The 19,422-nt window shown below is 40.0% G+C and overlaps 1 protein-coding gene across 4 annotated transcripts in view; it reads right to left on the bottom strand.

Moving 5' to 3' along the window:
- The window catches only part of CENPL (centromere protein L), a 27,486-nt gene continuing 8,064 nt past the window's right edge, over positions 1-19,422 (bottom strand). For all 4 annotated transcript variants that reach the window (XM_033200630.1, XM_033200628.1, XM_033200629.1 and 1 more), the window contains 4 exons: positions 13,692-13,866; positions 8,145-8,396; positions 3,427-3,969; positions 1-982 (listed from right to left, as the gene is read on the bottom strand). In XM_033200630.1, the coding sequence (XP_033056521.1) occupies positions 911-982; positions 3,427-3,969; positions 8,145-8,396; positions 13,692-13,859 (1,035 nt within the window). In that variant the 5' untranslated portion in view covers positions 13,860-13,866 and the 3' untranslated portion in view covers positions 1-910. The remainder of the gene's footprint in view (positions 983-3,426; positions 3,970-8,144; positions 8,397-13,691; positions 13,867-19,422) is intronic.

Here is a 19,422-nt window from a genome sequence, read left to right on the forward strand (position 1 = left end):
TTCACTTTAAAACGAACATTTAATTCAACATTGCAACAGGAGTTGAACTGCATTTAAAACAGAAGCATATTAGTGACTAAAAAAAATGTGTACATTAATCCTTAGTTCCCTTTTGAGGGGATTTTGATTGCCAGTTCTCTGCAGTGAAATTCTAGGAAAATGTCTTTAGAAGACAGAATTCTTTCTGAATGCAAGTCTAAAATGCTTAAAAGAGATTAAAGGTTTTAAAGACTCAAATCAGAAATATCCATTAGATATATCTCATTTGAATCCTAAGAGTTTAAACACAATAAACACTATATTTATTTACTTTATTTTTTTTTATTTTTTGAGGCAGAGTCTCACTTTGTTGCCCAGGCTGGAGTGCAGTGGTGCAATCTTGGCTCACTGCAGCCTGTCTTCTGGGTTCAAACGATTCTCCTGCCTCAGCCTCCCCAGTAACTGGGATTATAGGCATGCGCCACCACACCCAGCTAATTTTTGTATTTTCAGTAGAGAAGGGGTTTCACCATGTTGGCCAGGCTGGTCTAGAATTCCTGGCCTCAAATGATCCACCGACCTCAGCCTCCAAAAGTGTTAGAATTACAGGTGTGAGTCACCAAGCCCAGCCTATATATATATATATATATTTAAAGATGACAAGAAATTAACAACTCAGCATTTTGAGAATGGCATGCCAGGTTATCATGATTAGTACATGGGCACCTGGCTGTAGCTCATCTACTACCATATTCTTTGTACTTCTAGATGCTTCTTGGCTTCCATCTTGGCAACTCCAAAGGCATGGTGGGGAAAACAGATGCAGAGATAGATGCCTATTTCTCCTGCAGTCTCTTTCAGCATAGCAATTAGGCAAGTCATCAATAAGAAAAAGAGTATATAATCTATAACTTATAGTCCACATAAGGCTTCACTCAATTTGAAAAACTGCCAGTTCTGTCAAATATGCTAACACTCCGATAAGATATTTATGACACAGAATCTGCAAAAAGAAAAAGAAGACATTTATAATTAGAATAGTATTAATTATAACAAAGCAGATTGATATTTGAGTAATCAATGTTATATTGGTCTAACTTCTGGATTTAATTCATGAAGTTTAACAAATGCAATACACTCATTTTTGGCCAGGCACAGTGGTTTATCCCTATAATCCCAGCACTTTGAAAGGCTGAGGCAGGAGGATCACTTGAGCCTAGGAGTTCAAGACCAGCCTGGGCAACAAAGGGAGACCTCATCGCTACAGAAAACTGTAAAATGTAAAAAACAGCCAGGTTTAGTGGTATACACCTGTAGTCCCAACTGCTCACAAGGCTGAGGGAGGAGGATCACTTGAGCCCAGGAGTTAAAGTTTATAGTGAGCTATAATCATGCTACTGCATTCCAGCCTGGGTGAAAAAGTGAGACTCCATCTCTAAAACAAAAAACAAACCTCTCATTTTTATATTTTCTATTTCTTTCCTTTTTTGTTTCTTAATGCTAGTCTCTTCTCATCAAAATTATTTCCCAACCTGTTGCACTGTGACCTCCAGTTTGAAAAGCATGAATATAGTGCTTACAGAGTATTGACTTCTTGGATCTACGAGATAAGAGTTCAAATCTTGATTCTTCCTCTTGATAAGCTATCTTGCTTGTCATTTAAACCTGTCTTGGTCTCAGTTTCCTTGTTTTAAAATAAAACATGGATAAAAACACCTAACTGTCCAGGCACGGTGGCTCACGCCTATAATCCCAGCACTTTGGGAGGCTGAGGCGGTTGGATCACGAGGTCAGCCTGGCCAACATGGCGAAACCCCATCTCTACTAAAAACACAAAAATTAGCCGGGCATGGTGGTGGGCGCCTGTAATCCCAGCTACTCGGGAGGCTGAGGCAGGACAATTGCTTGAACCGAGGAAGTGGAGACTGCAGTAAGCCAAGATCACACCACTGTACACCAGCCTAGGAGACAGAGCAAGATTCCATCTCAAAGGAAAAATAATAATAATAATAATAAAACCTAACTAGCCGGGCACAGTGGCTCATGCCTGTAATCCCAACACTTTAGGAGACCAAGGCAAGTGGATCATTTGAGGTCAGGAGTTCAAGACCAGCCTGGCCAACATGGTGAAACCCCAACTCTACTAAAAATACAAAAATTAGCTGGGCATGGTGGCAGGCACATGTAGTCTCAGCTACTCAGGAGGCTGAGGTACGAGAATCACTTCAACCCAGGAAACAGAAGTTGCAGTGAGTTGAGATCACACCACTGCACTCCAGCCCGGGCAACAGAGCAAGACTCCGTCTCAAAATAAATAAATAAATAAAGGTAAAAATAGTAAAAAAAGTGAAATTACAAAAACTAGCCAGGTGTAGTGGGTTATGCTTGTAGTCCCAGCTACTCAGGAGGCTGAGGCACAAGAATCGTTTGAGCCCAGGAGGCAGAGGTTGTAGTTAGCCGAGATCGCACCACTGCACTCTAGCCTGGGTGATGGAGTAAGATTCTGTCTCAAAAAAAACAAAAAGCAAACACACAAAAAACACCTAACTACAGGGTTGCTCTAAAGATTAGAATTTAAGGTCTGTTAAACTCTTGGCACAGTAACAAGATCACAGGAAACATTTACCGAATGTATATTGTGGCTGTATATTTTAACATATTTTAGGAGCCAATTCTCAGTTTATTTCTGATACTTTTTTTTTTTTTTTTTTTTTGAGACAGAGTCTTACTCTGTTGCCCAGGCTGGAGTGCGGTGGCGCAATCTCGGCTCACTGCAAGCTCCATCTTCCGGGTTCACACCATTCTCTTGCCTCGGCCTCCCGCGTAGCTGGGACTACAGGCGCCTGCCACCACACCTAATTTTTTGTATTTTTAGTAGAGACGGGGTTTCACTGTGTTAGCCAGGATGGTCTCGATCTCCTGACCTCGTGATCCGCCCGCCTCAGTCTCCCAAAGTGCTGGGATTACAGGCATGAGCCACTGCGCCTGGCCTATTTCTGATACTTCTTATCAGAAATCACTCTGCAGAGAATAAAACAATGTCTGTATTATTTCTTTCCCAATAAGGATAGAAAAGCCTAGAATATAAAGATGACATCTTAGTTCGGTGTTTCTGGGTATAATTTTGTCTAACATACAAAATTCTCTATTACTCTGATAATTAATTCAAAATTTCACAAGAAACAATTTTGAAAGTTTCAAAGTTACTATAAAATAATAATTCATATTATTACCAAAGGCTGAAGCACACAGCATATAGTGTCCTTCTATTATAAGGCTATATCTAGAAGGCTAAAGACTTTAGTAAACCATAAACCATAAAATAAAAGCTCTCTGTTGTCTTGAATACATTCAAGTATGTTTCTTCAATGTGGACAATACAATCATCATACATTTTTAAAACCATAAAATGAGGAAAAATTACTTAACTAGATTGTTCAAACTAACCTTTATTTTTCCATCAGTATGTGCTGAAGCTACAGATGTTGAAACACGAACCAATCTTGTGGCTGACAAATGAATCTTGAAATGTCTATGGAAATGTGAATAAAGGCAGTCCATGAATAGGTCAACTTCTTCCTGGGTAACCTCCCCAGGTGTTTTGTGGATGCTGTCCCATAGAGCTTTTGCATCCTCTGGATGTATTGCATAAGAAATGTCCAGACTTTGAGGGCTACAGGGTACAGACCAAAGAAATTCAGTAGTAGCCACATAATGGTCCACTTTGCATGCAGTCCACATGGCAGCCATCCAGGAAAGATTAAATGCATTGATTGCTAAAGGACTGAAATAACAGTCAAAGGTTTTCTGAAACCAAGTTCCAATTATGGCTGTGTTAGACTCTGCTCCATTTGCAAGGAATAAGGGCAGACAGGTGAAATCTTCTGAAACAGTCTCCAGAAGACTGTCTCCAAAAATACAGCAGAACCAGCCAGTCCACAACACTTTACCTTCTCTATTCTCAGATGGCAATTGAGATTTTGACAGAATCTACAAAGAAAGTAAATAGGTCCCTTAAATTCAAAAGTACATTTACTTCTAAATTCCATCTTCTCAAAATTAGTTCATTAAAAATAAGACGAGCCAATGTAATACCTGCAAAAAAACATAGAGGGAATAGTCTCCCTAATGATTAACAGGACGTATCAAAATAATTGGCCTTTTTTTTTTTTTTTTGAGACGGAGTCTCACTCCGTTGCCCAGGCTGGAGTGCAGTGGCGCGATCTCAGCTCACTGCAACCTCCACCTCCTGGGTTCAAGTGATTCTCCAGCCTCAGCCTCCCAAGTAGCTGGGATTATAGGCATGCACCACCATGCCCGGCTAATTTTTGTATTTTCAGTAGGGATGGGGTTTCACCATATTGGCTAGGCTGGTCTCGTACCTCTGACCTCAGGTGATCTGCCCATCTTGGCCTCCCAAAGTACTAGGATTATAGGCGTGAGCTACCATGCCCGGCCCCCAATATTCTTATACAGTGGAAACATGATATATGGCAAGACCTTGGTGTAACCAAAATGCAAAACAAGAGCTACCAATATGGCATAACCAGGTGTAGTACCCTGAAACAAACAAACAAACAAACAAACAAAAACCCTCAACTTTAGAAAGAACTGTGAAAGATCAAAAAATCCAACATGTTTGAATTCTTTCATTAAGGAAGACTTCAATATTTCCTAAGGCAGCACTATCAACTTAAAACGTTCTTTTATGGCCGGGCACGGTGGCTTACGCCTGTAATCCCAGCACTTTGGGAGGCCAAGACGGGCAGATCACGAGGTCAGGAGATCGAGACCATCCTGGCTAACACAGTGAAACCCCGTCTCTACTAAAAATACAAAAAATTAGCCGGGCGCGGTGGCGGGCGCCTGTAGTCCCAGCTACACGGGAGGCTGAGGCAGGAAAATGGCATGAACCCGGGAGGCGGAGCTTGCAGTGAGTCGAGATCGCGCCACTGCACTCCAGCCTGGGCGACAGAGAGAGACTCCGTCTCAAAAAAAAAAAAATGTTCTTTTATATGTTAGACCCTACATTTTCTACCCACTAGTCCTGCTTTCTTCCTTTTGGGCATGTAGAATATAATCACATCTAATCTCTCTTCTACAGGACAAGTCCTTCAGATATTTGATGGTCCCCATCATACATAGTACTAAGTTCAACATTTCCAGTTTCTTCAGCCATTCACCTAAGACATACATTCACATTCTCTCACTATGCTAGTCACTCTTCCCTGAAATTATTCTGCATAGGAATCATTACTTTATTTTAAAGTAACTGAACATAATTACTTTGAAAAGGTCTGATTCAGGGAAGGAGGGGGGAAAAAGATCTGATTGCAAGACTAACCATCACCTTTAACCTAGATTATACTATTAATGTAATCTCACATTGCAGTTTTCTGGTTTTTAGTTGACAGCTTTATATAAACTAGCCCTGTATATTCATGTTTGCTTTATAGGTAAATCTCTCCCAACTTATACTGAGGCTGTAAATTTATTCCTACTAAAATTTTAATCTCTTCTGATTTGGCTCATTGGACAATCCATTCAGATAATTGAGGATCTTTTATTATATTTTTAGCTGATTGCCTAACCCCTCAAACTTTAAATTTTAAGTACATGACAAACATGCCTTCCAGATACTCAAAGAACTCTGTTAAAGCATTAAGCAGACCAAGGTTAAGATCACAGTTTTGTATCATACTCCTTCAGAAATGATCATTTACACAGTCCTTTTAACATATTTCTCCTTCTTATTCAAGAAATTTTGAAAGACTCTCAAATACCTGGAAGCTTAGATATATTAAGTTTATTACACTTTCATGACCTAAGAGTCCTGTAATCCTATCAAGAAATGAGATTTAATTTGAAAACTATTAGAACACTATACCAGGAATTCAAGAGGTCATTTCTAATCCTCACAAGGGTAGATGCTTGCATCATAATATGCAAGTCACAGAACTTCTCTGTGTATCAGGTGCTTCACTTGACAAAAACTGCTAGTTGTCTCTTGAGTATCCATTTTTCCTTCCACAATAAAATAGTCCCTTTATGGCCGGGCAAGATGGCTCATGCCTGCAATCCCAGAACTTAGGGAGGCCGAGGCGGGTGGATCACTTGAGCTCAGGAGTTTGAGACCAGCCTGGGCAACATGGTGAAACCCTGTCTCTACAAAAATATAAAATTAGCCTGGCATGGCGGCACATGCCTATAGTCCCAGCTACTTGGGGGGCTGAGGTGGGAGGACTACTTAAGCCCAGAAGGTAGAGGTTGCAGTGAGCAGAGACGGTGGCACTGCACTCCCACCTCGGTGACAGAGTGAGAACCTGTCTCAAAAAAAAAAAAAGTCTCTTTAGTTAAGCTGGCAGAGTACCCACTGAAAAAACATTCTTTTCTAGTCTCCCTTCCAACTAAGATGTAAACAGAAGTTATTGGGTCTCAGCAAGATTTACTCTGCATCAGGTTCTGTTTGTCCTTCCCATCTTCTTCCTACTTCCTCTGGAATTTAAATATAAGGTTTAGAGCTGCTGGAGACATCTTATGTTAGACCATAAGGTAACTTTTAGGATGAAAGTCATGCACTAAGTAGAAGAAAGAGCCTAGATTATTAATTATTTCATCAAGCATCATACCAGCCTTGGACAGCTTACATCCATGCACTTTAAAAAAAAAAGACAGTATACCACTATCTTGTTTAATTCACTATTCTTTAGGCTAACCCTAATCCTAGAACATCTTGAGATCTTTGCCAATACCATGACCTATATCTGGGGTCACCAATTTTTTTCTGTAAAGGGCCGGTTAGTAAGCATTTCAGACTTTACTGGCAATATAGTCTCTGTTGCAACTTCTCAACTCTGCTGTTGCAGCACAAAAGCAGCAACAGACAATATATAAGCAAATAAAAGGGGCTATGTTCCAATAAAACCTTATTTACAAAAACAAGCAGCAGGTCAGATTTGGCCTATGGGCCATGATTTACTGACCCCTAATCCATACAAACAAAAAGTCAGTCCTTTTCAACTGCTTGAGAACTTAATTTCCTTATCCATTATTAAGATTAGTTAGCTCAAAAAAAAACAGAAGCAACAGGGATGAATAATAAACAAAATAAATCTGAGGTTGAGTGTGGTGGTTCATGCCTGTAATCCCAGCACTTTGGGAAGCCAAGGTGGGTGGATCACTTGAGCCCAGGAGTTCGAGACCAACCTGGGCAACATGGCAAGACCCTGTCTACAAAAAATACAAAATTTACCCAAGTGTGGTGGCATGCACCTGAGTCCCAGCTACTTTGAAGGCTAAGGTGGAAGGATCACTTGAGCCCAGGAGGTAGAGGTTGCAGTACGCCAAGATCGTGCCACTGCACTTTAGCCTGGGTGACAAAATGAGACCCTATCTCAAAAAAAAAAAAAAAAAAAAGAAATGCAACATTTTATATTCCTTCCTGTAAGTAGTATATAAGAGCAATAGAACTATCTTGATTGATTAAGAAACCAGATTTATTTATTTATTTATTGTATTTTTTGTAGAGATGGCATCTTGTCATGTTGCCCAGGATGGTCTCGAACTCCTAGGCTCAGGTGATCTGCCCGCTGTAGCCTCCCAAAGTGCTGGGATTACAGGCGTGAGCCACTGCACCTGGCCTTAAAATGTTACATTTCTGAGAGTAACCTGGCATGAAGTATCACAATATTTAATGATATATATTTTTATACTAAAATTCTACTTATAGAAATTTAATCCCAGAAAAACCCACAAAAATATGGAATTCCTAATGACATGAGTAATTGTCTACAATATTAGTAAAAATATAATGTACAAATATGGGCAATATGATCCCAATTTCAAGACTATATAGACACAGATAACCAAACATATATACCAAAATGTTAAAACTATAATTTTTAACTTTTTTGTACTTTCATGTATTTCCTCAGTTTTCAAAAATAAACATGATTTTGTACACAAACTACCTACATATGCAGGAAAAAATTTTTTAAGTTGATTATATCTAATTATTATAGTTTAGTCAAACAAGACATAAAATACATTATAAATCACAAACTTAGAAATTTTTAAAACAGTTAAGAAAATATCACAACAATTTCCAAACTAAGAAAATGCAGATTCTTTTCCCCGAGGAAGCAAGTATTGTTTATGTACTATACCTGGACAAGAAATGCTTCTGGATCCCTTTGTGTTCCTTTCATTCCTAGGAGAGTAGAAAAAATCACTTTGATGTTGAAGTCTTCTCCCACTTCCACAGCAAGTCCTTTTTGCTTTTCAGCAACAATAAAAGCATTCAGAAGTCTAGAATACTCTTTGAGATTACTATAGGAGAATTTATATAAGGGAGTTAAACTATATAAAGTCCACTGTTTATGCAGAAGGAATGCAACCTTTTGAGGGTCAACATCTTCCTACAAAAAAAAAAAATCAAGACAAAAGAAGTTTAAGAATGAGGAAACATTAATAAGAATTTAATCACAGCATTTAAAACATCTAATACAAATATATTATAGGGTACCTGATTTTTGCACTCCAACCAAATGAGTTTGCAGGACTTTTTGCAGATCCTTGAACAGACTTTTACCTTTGCTGTAACTTCTCTTTAGAATGCTCTTCTCCCAAGTGTTCACATGGCAAGCTCCTTCACTTCATTCAGTTCTCTACCCAGATGTAATCCAAGAGGCCACTCAATCTAAAGTGGCACCTGCACGCACTCCAACTTTGTATCACCTCACCCAGATTTATTTTTCTTCACAGCACTTATTACTACCCAACATTATATTCTTGTCTGCAATTTTTCTGTATTTTTATTATCTGTCTACTGGTGTATAAGCTTGATGACAGCAGTGATTTTGTCTATTTAGTTCTCTCTAGAACAAAGCTATCTAGACCAAGTGTCCAATAAATATATTTAACATAAAATTTACGTTTCACTTTTAGAAAATTCAAATTAATAGATTTCAAAAATAGTAACCATTCCTAAAGTGTCTAATTTGATTAGCCTTAATTTTAAAAAATTGTTTGGGCCAGGTGCGGTGGCTCACGCCTGTAATCCCAGCACTTTGGGAGGCTGAGGCAGGTGGATCACAAGGTCAGGAGTTCGAGACCAGCCTAGCCAACTCGGTAAAACACCGTCTCTACTAAAAATACAAAAATAAATAAGCCGGGCATGGTGGTGTGGACCTGTGATTCCAGCTACTTGGGAGGCTGAGGCAGGAGAATTCCTTGAATCTGGAGGGCAAAGGTTGTAGTGAGCTGAGATCATGCCACTGCACTCCAGCCTGGGTGGCAGAGCAAGACTCTCTCTTTAAAAAAAAAAAAAAAAAAAAAATTGTTTGGCAGCAAATCTACTCTATGACACCATGCCCAATTCAACAGATTAAATAAAAAGATACTTGGGGGCTTGTCCAAAGGTAATGAGTTATCTCAGTTGATTGTACACAATCAGTTATAGATCAAACTCCTTGTTTCCAACTCCTTGTTCTACTCTTCCCCCACTTCCCCCTTCTCACTACTGCGCTAGACTAGCCTGAAAAAAAAAAAAAAAAAAGATATTTGGGAATATTTTTTGCTATGCTCTATTAGAACCACAGGTACCATTAAAAACAAAAACACTTCATTTGTATTGGCCCCATGGCATTGTTCAGGGCCTTCATATATGCCGCCATGTAGGCTCCTAGTTTCCTTCCAAACTGAATTTTTTTATAGAGTCCATACTTCCTGACATAGTCTCACAGCTCCAACAATCTTTTAGAACTTTCACTACAGTTGTCTACTTGACAAAAATGTTTGTTCTGACTAAAGCATTCATTGAAATGTTATAAGTTGTTTTATTATGACTAAAATACATAGAGATGAGGAAGCAATGACGTGAACATTCCAATATTCAATTTATATAAAATTTATGTTTTCTGGTTAAGAATCAACACTTTCATTACCAGCAATTGAAATTTTTCTTTAAGAAAATTGTCACAAAGAAAGCCAGGCATGGTGGCTGACACCTGTAATCCCACCACTTTGGGAGGCAGAGGCAGGAGGATTGCTTGAGCCCAGGAGTTCAAGAATAGCCTGGTCAACATAGTGAGACCCTCATCTCTATTAAAAAAAAAAAAAAAACCTTTAAAAACTTAACCAGGCATGGTGGCATGTGCCTGTTATTCCCAGCTATACTTTGGAGGATCACTTAAGCCCAGGAGTTAGAAGCTGCTGTGAGCTATGATTGTGCCACTGCACTCCAGCCTTGGTGACAGAGTGAGGCCCTGTACTAAGCAAGACCCTGTCTCTAAGAAGAAATTTTTTAAAAAAGAAAATTGTCACAAAGAAATAAAACTTGTTTCATATCCCCGGTACTACATATACAACCGTATCTTGGGATATGAGACTACTGACCAGAGAAAAAGCTACAATGAGAGTGACTGATCAGCCAGGCCCCTAGCTAAGTGATTCAAAACCACACACCAAACTTTTATTGAATAGGATTTTATTTCCTGCTTCAGTAAAATTAGAAATTATTAATGCTATATACCTTCAGGGTTGTTTGTAAATGATCAAAACAGAGCATGTTGCCACCAGACAAATCTGGGACAATTTAAATACCAAAATAATTTAGTAATAAATTAAAAATCCTTAAAAAAAGGAATTTATGAGCCTATACCAATAATAAATAGATAAATAAATGAAGAAAAAAGGAGAAGGGTTACAACAGAATATCAAAGGCCAGTTGGTAAACATGAAGGGAGTGCTGGAGTTGGAAAACCATTAAGATGGGAACAGGAAAAAATCAAAAGATGGTAACAGAAAAAAAACCATTAAGATGGGAACAGGAAAAACCATAAAGATGGGAACAGGAAAAAATTATCAGTGTAAACCAAGTCTAAGAAGAAATTTTGACAATTAACAGAATATCTGCCTTAAAGTTGTCTTTCCACAAACTGCTTACTAGTTGCAGAGAGGGAAAAAACAGTACATAAACAAAGTAAAGAAATTGGAGAACTCCTTGACAGGATGATCAAAATTAATGTCGCCTGTGTGCCTCAAGATGTGATTCACAAGGACACAACAGCACCTATGCAATATTCTAGCCAAAAATACTAATTTCAATCTAATTATGAAAAAATGCCAGACAGATGCAAAATGAGGAATATTCTACTTTAAAGAGGAAAAGAAGGCTGTACTGTATTCTTTAAAAATGTCAATGTCATTAAAGATAAATACTATGGACAAACCTGACAAAAAAAGCAATGGGGAAAGGACTCCCTATTCAATAAATGGTACTGGGATAACTGGCTAGCCATATGCAGAAAACTGAAACTGGACCCCTTCCTTATACCATATACAAAAATTAACTCAATGTGGATTAAAGACTTAAATGTAAAACGCAAAACTATAAAAACCCTGGAAGACAACCTAGGCAATACCATTCAGGACATAGGTACAGGCAAAGATTTCATGACAATGACGCCAAAAGCAATAACAATGAAAGCAAAACTTGACAAATGGGATCTAACTAAACTAAAGGGCTTCTGTATAGCAAAAGAAACTATCAACAGAGTAAACAGAAAACCCACAGAATGGGAGAAAAATTTTGCAAACCACGCATCTGACAAAGGTCTACTATCCAGTACCAATAAGGAACTTAAACAAATTTACAAGAAAAAAATGGGCCAGGCCAGGCGTGGTGGCTCATGCCTGTAATCTCAGCACTTTGGGAGGCCGAGGCGGGCGGATCACAAGGTTAGGAGTTCAAGACCATCCTGGCCAAAATGGTGAAACCCTGTCTCTACTAACAATACAAAAAAAGTAGCTGGGTGTGGTGGTGGGCACCTGTAATGCCAGCTACTTGGGAGGCTGAGGCAGGAGAATCGCTTGAACCCAGGAGGCGGAGGTTGCAGCCAAGATCATACCATTGCACTCCAGCCTGGCTGACACAGTAAGACTCCCAGCACTTTGAGAGGTCGGGGAGGGTGGATCACCTGAGGTCAAGAGTTCCAGACCAGCCTGGACAACATGGTGAACCCCCGTCTCTACTAAAAGTACAAAAAAATTAGCCGGGCATGGTGGTGGATGCCTGTAATCCCAGTTACTCGGGAGGCTGAGGCAGAAGAATCACTTCAATCTGGGAGGCGGAGTCAGCCAAGATCATGCCACTGCACTCCAGCCTGGGTGACAGAGCGAGACTCTCTCCCAAAAAAAAAAAAAAAAAGGAAAAAACAACCCCATTAAAAAGTCAGCAAAGGACACAAGCAGATACTTCTCAAAAGACATACATGAGGCCAACAATCATATGAAGTAAAGTTCAACATCACTGATCATTAGAGAAATGCAAATCAAAACCACAATGAGATACTATTTCGTATCAGTCAGAATGGCTATTATTAAAAGGTCAAAAAACAACAGATGCTGGCGAGGTTGTGGAGAAAAATAAAAAGTCAAAAATAACAGATGCTGGTGAGGTTGTGGAGAAAAAGGAATGCTTATACATTGTTGGTGGGAGTGTGAATTAGTTCAACCACTGTGGAAGACTGTGTGGTAATTCCTCAAAGACCTAGAGACAGAAATATTATTTGACCCACCAATCCCCTTGCTGGGGTATATACCCAAAGGAATATAAATCAGTCTACCATAAAGACACATGCATGCTATACTCACTGCAGCACTATTCACAATAGCAAAGACATGGACTCAACCTAAATGCCCATCAATAACAGACTGGATAAAGAAAATGTGGTACATACACACCATGGAACACTATGCAGCTATAAAAATGAATGAGATCATATCCTTTGCAGAAACACGGATGGAGCTGGAGGCCATTATCCTTAGCCAACTAGCAAAGGAACAGAAAACCAAATACCACATGTTCTCACTTATAAGTGGGAGCTAAACGATGAGAACACATGGACGCATAGAGGGGAACAACACACAATGAGGCCTATCAGGGAGTGGAGGGTGGGAGGAGGGAGAGAAGCAGGAAAAATAACTAATGGGTATTAGGCTTAACACCTGGGTGATGAAATAATCTGTATAACCAACCCCCATGACGCACGTTTACCTATATAACAAACCTGCACATCCTGCACATATACCCCTAAACTTAAAATAAAAGTTAAAAAAAATACCGTGGACATGATTCAGATTAAAGGAGGTTAAAATACATAAAAATTCCTGGTATATATATGGGTTGTATGTTTGAAAACTACTTTAAAAATAAATAAACAGGCGCGGTGGCTCACGCCTGTAATCCCAGCACTTTGGGAGGCTGAGGCAGGCAGATCACAAGGTCAGGAGATCGAGGCCATCCTGGCTAACACGGTGAAACCCCGTCTCTACTAAAAAATACAAAACATTAGCCAGGCATGGTGGCGGGCGCCTATAGTCCCAGCTACTGGGGAGACTGAGACAGAAGAATGGCATGAACCCAGGAGGCAGAGCTTGCAGTGAGCAGAGATTGTGCCACTGCACTCCAGCCTGGGCGACAGAGCGAGACTCTGTCTCTAAATAAATGAATAAATACAAATATAAAAAACAAATAAAAGACATAAAAGAGGTAGCACTGGTCATTATGAAATTGTTTCTTTGTTTCTCATTTATTTTATTAGTTGATGGGTTAAGAAGATACTAAGAATACTATAGTTACAAAAATTGAAATGTTTTGTTCACAGATATTCTCGATTATTGACTAACACAAAGGGATACAAAAAGCATACCTGCAACTGTGAACACTGGGGAATTTTCCTCCGAGGTGGAGTCGGGATAAATGAAGTCTGCTTCCTGATTGATTCTAATCGTTTTTGCAGAGGAGTGGCACCTACAAAGTAATCTTCAGGTCTTGAGGATGCACTAGGAGTTGATTCTGGTATATCATAAGAATCCATGGTCTGTCTACATAAGAAGAAATAAAGCCAGAATTCTAAGCACTAAAAAGTTAACTGATGCTCAGTTTCACTGATTCCTCTCCTCACTCTAAAGGAATAATCCTTTCTCTTTCTTTCTTTTCCCCTCCCTATTCCCAGTTTTAAACCAAGTCCTATATTCCTTATTGGCTACAGCCCACTTTTATGTATATCTTACAGACACCTCAAACATAGTGTATGTTCAAAACTAAATTCAACTTCTTTTCCTCCTTCAAAAAGCTAACTGATCCATTTTCAAATTCGTCAATTTGCTAAGTTAACTTAAATTCATGTAGTCTCCCACCTTCATTCTTTAACATACAGTCATTAAGCACATTCTACTGAGTTTTTCTTTCAAGAATCTGTCGAATCTGGTTCCAAGATGGCTGAATAGGAACAGCTCTGGTCTGCAGCTCCCAGCGTGATCAACACAGAAGACGGGTGATTTCTGCATTTCCAACTGAGGTACCCGATTCATCTCACTGGGACTGGTTGGACAGTGGGTGCAGCCCATGGAGGGTGAGCCGAAGCAGGGCGGGGTGTTGCCCCACTCAGGAAGTGCAAGGGGTCCAGGGATTTCCCTTTCCTAGCCAAGGGAAGGCGTAACAGACTACCTGGAAAACTGGGACACTCCCACCCAAATATTGCGCTTTTCCTACGGTCCTGACAACCAGCAGACTAGGAGATTCTCTCCCATGCCTGGCTCGGCAGGTCCCACGCCCACGGAGCCTTGCTCACTGCTAGCCCAGCAGTCTGAGATTGACCTGCCAGGCAGTAGCCTGGCGGCAGGGAGGTGCATACACCATTGCTGAGGCTTGAGTAGGTAAACAAAGTGGCCAGGCAATTCAAACTGGGTGGAGCCCACCGCAGCTCAGCAATGCCCACTGCCTCTATAGATTTCACCTCTGTGGGCAGGGCATAGCTGAACAAAAGGCAGCAGAAACGTCTGCAGACTTAAATGTCCCTGTCTGACAGCTCTGAAGACAGTATTCTCCCAGTATGGCGTTTGAGCGCTGAGAACAGACAGACTGCCTCTTCAAGTGGGTCCCTGACCCCCATGTAGTCTAACTGGGAGACACCTCTCAGTAGGGGCCGCATGACACCTCATACAGGCAAGTGCCTCTCTGGGATGAAGCTTCCAGAGGAAGGATCAGGCAACAATATTTGCTGTTCTGCAAAATGCTGTTCTGCAGCCTCCACTGGTGATATCCAGGCAAACAGGGTCTGGAGTGGACCTCCAGCAAACTCCAACAGACTGCAGCTGAGGGACCTGACTGGTAAAAGAAAAACTAACAAAAAGAAAGGAATAGCATGTACATCAACAAAAAGGACATCCACACCAAAACCCCATCTGTAGGTCACCAACATCAAACACCAAAGGTAGATAAACCACAAAGATGGGGAGAAACCAGAGTACAAAAGCTGATAATTCTAAACACCAGAGCACCCCTTCTCCAAAGGATCACAGACCCTCACCAGCAACGGAACAAAGCTGGACGGAGAATGGCTTTGACAAGTTGACAGAAGTAGGCTTCAGAAGGTCGGTAATAACAAACTTCTCTGAGCTAAAGGAGCATGTTCTAACCCATCGCAAGGAAGCTAAAAACCTTGAAAAAAGATTAGACGAGTGGCTAACTAGAATAAACAGTGTAGAGAAGACCTTAAATGACCTAATGGAACTGAAAACCATGGCATAAGAACTTCATGATGCATGCACAAGCTTCAATAGCCAATTCAAACAAGTGGAAGAAAGGATATCAGTTACTGAAGATCAAATTAATGAAATAAAGCGAGAAGACAAAATTAGAGAAAAAAGAGTAAAAATAAATGAAAAAAGCCTCCAAGAAATAAGGGACTATGTGAAAAGACCAAATCTACGTTTGATTGGTGTACCTGAAAGTGACGGTGAGAATGGAACCAAATTGGAAAACACTCTCCACGATATTATCCAGGAGAACTTCCCCAACCTAGCAAGGCAGGCCAACATTCAAATTCAGAACACCACAAAGATACTCCTCGAGAAGAGCAACCCCAAGACACATAATTGTCAGATTCACCAAGGTTGAAATGAAGGAAAAAATGTTAAACGCAGCCAGAGAGAAAGGTCGGGTTACCCACAAAGGGAAGCCCATCAGGCTAACAGCAGATCTCCTGGCAGAAACTCTACAAGCCAGAAGAGAGTGGGGGCCAATATTCAACATGCTTAAAGAAAGGAATTTCAACCCAGAATTTCATATCCAGCCAAACTAAGCTTCATAAGTGAAGCAGAAATAAAATCCTTTAGAGACAAGCAAATGCTGAGAGATTTTGTCACCACGAGGCGTGCCTTACAAGAGCTCCTGAAGGAAGCGCTAAACATGGAAAGGAACAATCAGTATCAGCCACTGCAAAAACATGCCAAATTGTAAAGACCATCGATGCTAAGAAGAAACTGCACCAACTAACGGGCAAAATAACCAGCTAACATCATAATGTCAGGATCAAATTCACACATAACAATATTAACTTGAAATGTAACGGGGCTAAATGCCCCAATTAAAAGACACAGCCTGGCAAATTGGATAAAGAGCTAAGACCCATCAGTGTGCTGTATTTAGGAGACCCATCTCAAATGCAAAGACACACACAGGCTCAAAATAAAGAGATAGAGGAAGACCCACCAAGCAAATGGAAAGCAAAAAAAAGGGAGGGGTTGCAATCCTAGTCTCTGATAAAACATACTTTAAACCAACAAAGATCAAAAGAGACAAGGAAGGTCATTACATAATGGTAAAGGGATCAATTTAACAAGAAGAGCTAACTAACCTTAAATATATATGCACCCAATACAGGAGTACCCAGATTCATAAAGCAAGTCCTTAGAGACCTACAAAGAGACTTAGAATCCCACACAATAATACTGGGAGACTTTAATACCCCAACATCAGTATTAGATCAATGAGACAGAAGGTTAAAAAGGATATCCAGGACTTGAACTCAGCTCTGCACCAAGCGGACCTAATAGACATCTACAGAACTCTCCACCTCAAATCAACAGAATATACATTCTTCTCATCACCACATTGCACTTATTCTAAAACTGACCACATAATTGGAAGTAAAGCACTCCTCAGCAAATGTAAAAGAACAGAAATCACAACAAACTGTCTCTCAGACCACAGTGCAATCAAAATTAGAACTCAGGATTAAAAAATTCATTCAAAACCACACAACTACATGGAAACTGAACAACCTGCTCCTGAATGACTACTGGTTAAATAACAAAATGAAGGCAGAAATAAAGATGTTCTTTGAAACCAATGAGAACAAAGACGCAATGTACCAGAATCTCTGGGACACATTTAAAGCAGAGTGTAGAAGGAAATTTATAGCACTAAATGCCCACAACAGAAAGCAGGAAAGATCTAAAATCAACACCCTAACATCACAATTAAAAGAACTAGAGAAGCAAGAGCAAACACATTCAAAAGCTAGCAGAAGGCAAGAAATGACTAAGAACAGAGCAAAACCGAAGGAGATAGACACACAAAAACACCCTTCAAAAAATCAGTGAATCCAGGAGTTGGTTTTTGAAAAGATCAACAAAATTGATAGACTGCTAGCAAGACTAATAAAGAAGAAAAGAGAGAAGACTCAAAAAGATGCAATAAAAAATGATAAAGGGATATCACTACCAATGCCACAGAAATACAAACTACCATCAGAGAATACTATAAATACTTCTACGTAAATAAACTAGAAAATCTAGAAGAAATGGATAAATTCCTGGACACATACACCCTCCCAAGACTAAACCAGGGAGAAGTCAAAACTCTGAATAGACCAATAACAGGCTCTGAAATTGAGGCAATAATTAATAGCCTACCAACCAAAAAAGTCTAGGACCAAATGGATTCACAGCCGAATTCTACCAGATGTACAAAGGGGAGCTGGTACCATTCCTTCTGAAACTATCCCAATCAACAGAAAAAGAGGGAATCCTCCCTAACTCATTTTATGAGGCCAACATCATCCTGATACCAAAACCTGGCACAGACACAACAAAAAAAGAGAATTTTAGACCAATATCCCTGAAGAACATCAATGCGAAAATCAATAAAATACTGGCAAACTGAATCCAGCAGCACATCAAAAAGCTTATCCACCATGATCAAGTCAGCTTCATCCCTGGGATGCAAGGCTGATTCAACATATGCGAATCAATAAATGTAATTCATCACATTAACAGAAACAACAAAAACCACATGATTATCTCAATAGATGCAGAAAAGGCATTTGACAAAATTCAACAGCCCTTCATGCTAAAAACTCTCAAAAAACTAGATATTGATAGAACGTATCTCAAGATAATAACAGCTATTTATGACAAACCCACAACCAATATCATACAGAATGGGCAAAAACTGGAAGCATTCCCTTTGAAAACCGGCACAAGACAAGGATTCCCTCTCTCACCACTCCTATTCAACATAGTGTTGGAAGTTCTGGACAGGGCAATCAGGCAAGAGAGAGAAATAAAGGGCATCCAATTAGGAAAAGAGGAAGTCAAATGACATGATTGTATATTTAGAAAATCCCATCATCTCAGCCCAAAATCTCCTTGAGCTGATAAGCAACTTCAGCAAAGTCTCAGGATACAAAATCAATATGCAAAAATCACAAGCATTCTTATACACCAAATAGAGAAACAGAGCAAAATCATGAGTGTACTCCCATTCACAATTGTTACGAAGAGAATAAAATACTGAGGAATCCAACTTACAAGAGATGTGAAGGACCTCTTCAAGGAGAACTACAAACCACTGCTCAACAAAATAAAAGAGGACACAAACAAATGGAAGAACATTCCATGCTCATGGACAGGAAGAATCAATATTGTGAAATGGCCATACCGCCCAAGGTAATTTATAGTTCCAATGCCATCCCCATCAAGTTACCAATGACTTTCTTCACAGAATTGGAAAAAACTTTATAGTTCACATGGAATCAAAAAAGATCCCACATTGCCAAGATAATCCTAAGCAAAAAGAACAAAGCTGGAGGCATCATGCCACCTCACTTCAAACTATACTACAAGGCCACAGTAACCAAAACAGCACAGTACTGGTACCAAAACAGATATATAGACCAAGGGAAAAGAACAGAGGCCTCAGAAATAACACCACACATCTAGAACCATCTGTATATCTGTTTTGGTACCAGTACCATGCTGTTTTGACAGTCTTTGACAAAACTGACAAAAACAAGAGATGGGAAAAAGATTCCCTGTTTAATAAATGGTGCTGGGGGCCGGGCGCGGTGGCTCAAGCCTGTAATCCCAGCACTTTGGGAGGCCGAGACGGGTGGATCACGAGGTCAGGAGATCGAGACCATCCTGGCTAACACGGCGAAACCCCGTCTCTACTAAAAAATACAAAAAACTAGCTGGGCGAGTTGGCGGGCGCCTGTAGTCCCAGCTACTCGGGAGGCTGAGGCAGGAGAATGGCATAAACCCGGGAGGCGGAGCTTGCAGTGAGCTGAGATCCGGCCACTGCACTCCACCCTG

Source organism: Trachypithecus francoisi, unplaced genomic scaffold (genome assembly GCF_009764315.1).
Source record: "Trachypithecus francoisi isolate TF-2019V2 unplaced genomic scaffold, Tfra_2.0 Lachesis_group5, whole genome shotgun sequence".
NCBI lineage: Eukaryota > Metazoa > Chordata > Mammalia > Primates > Cercopithecidae > Trachypithecus > Trachypithecus francoisi.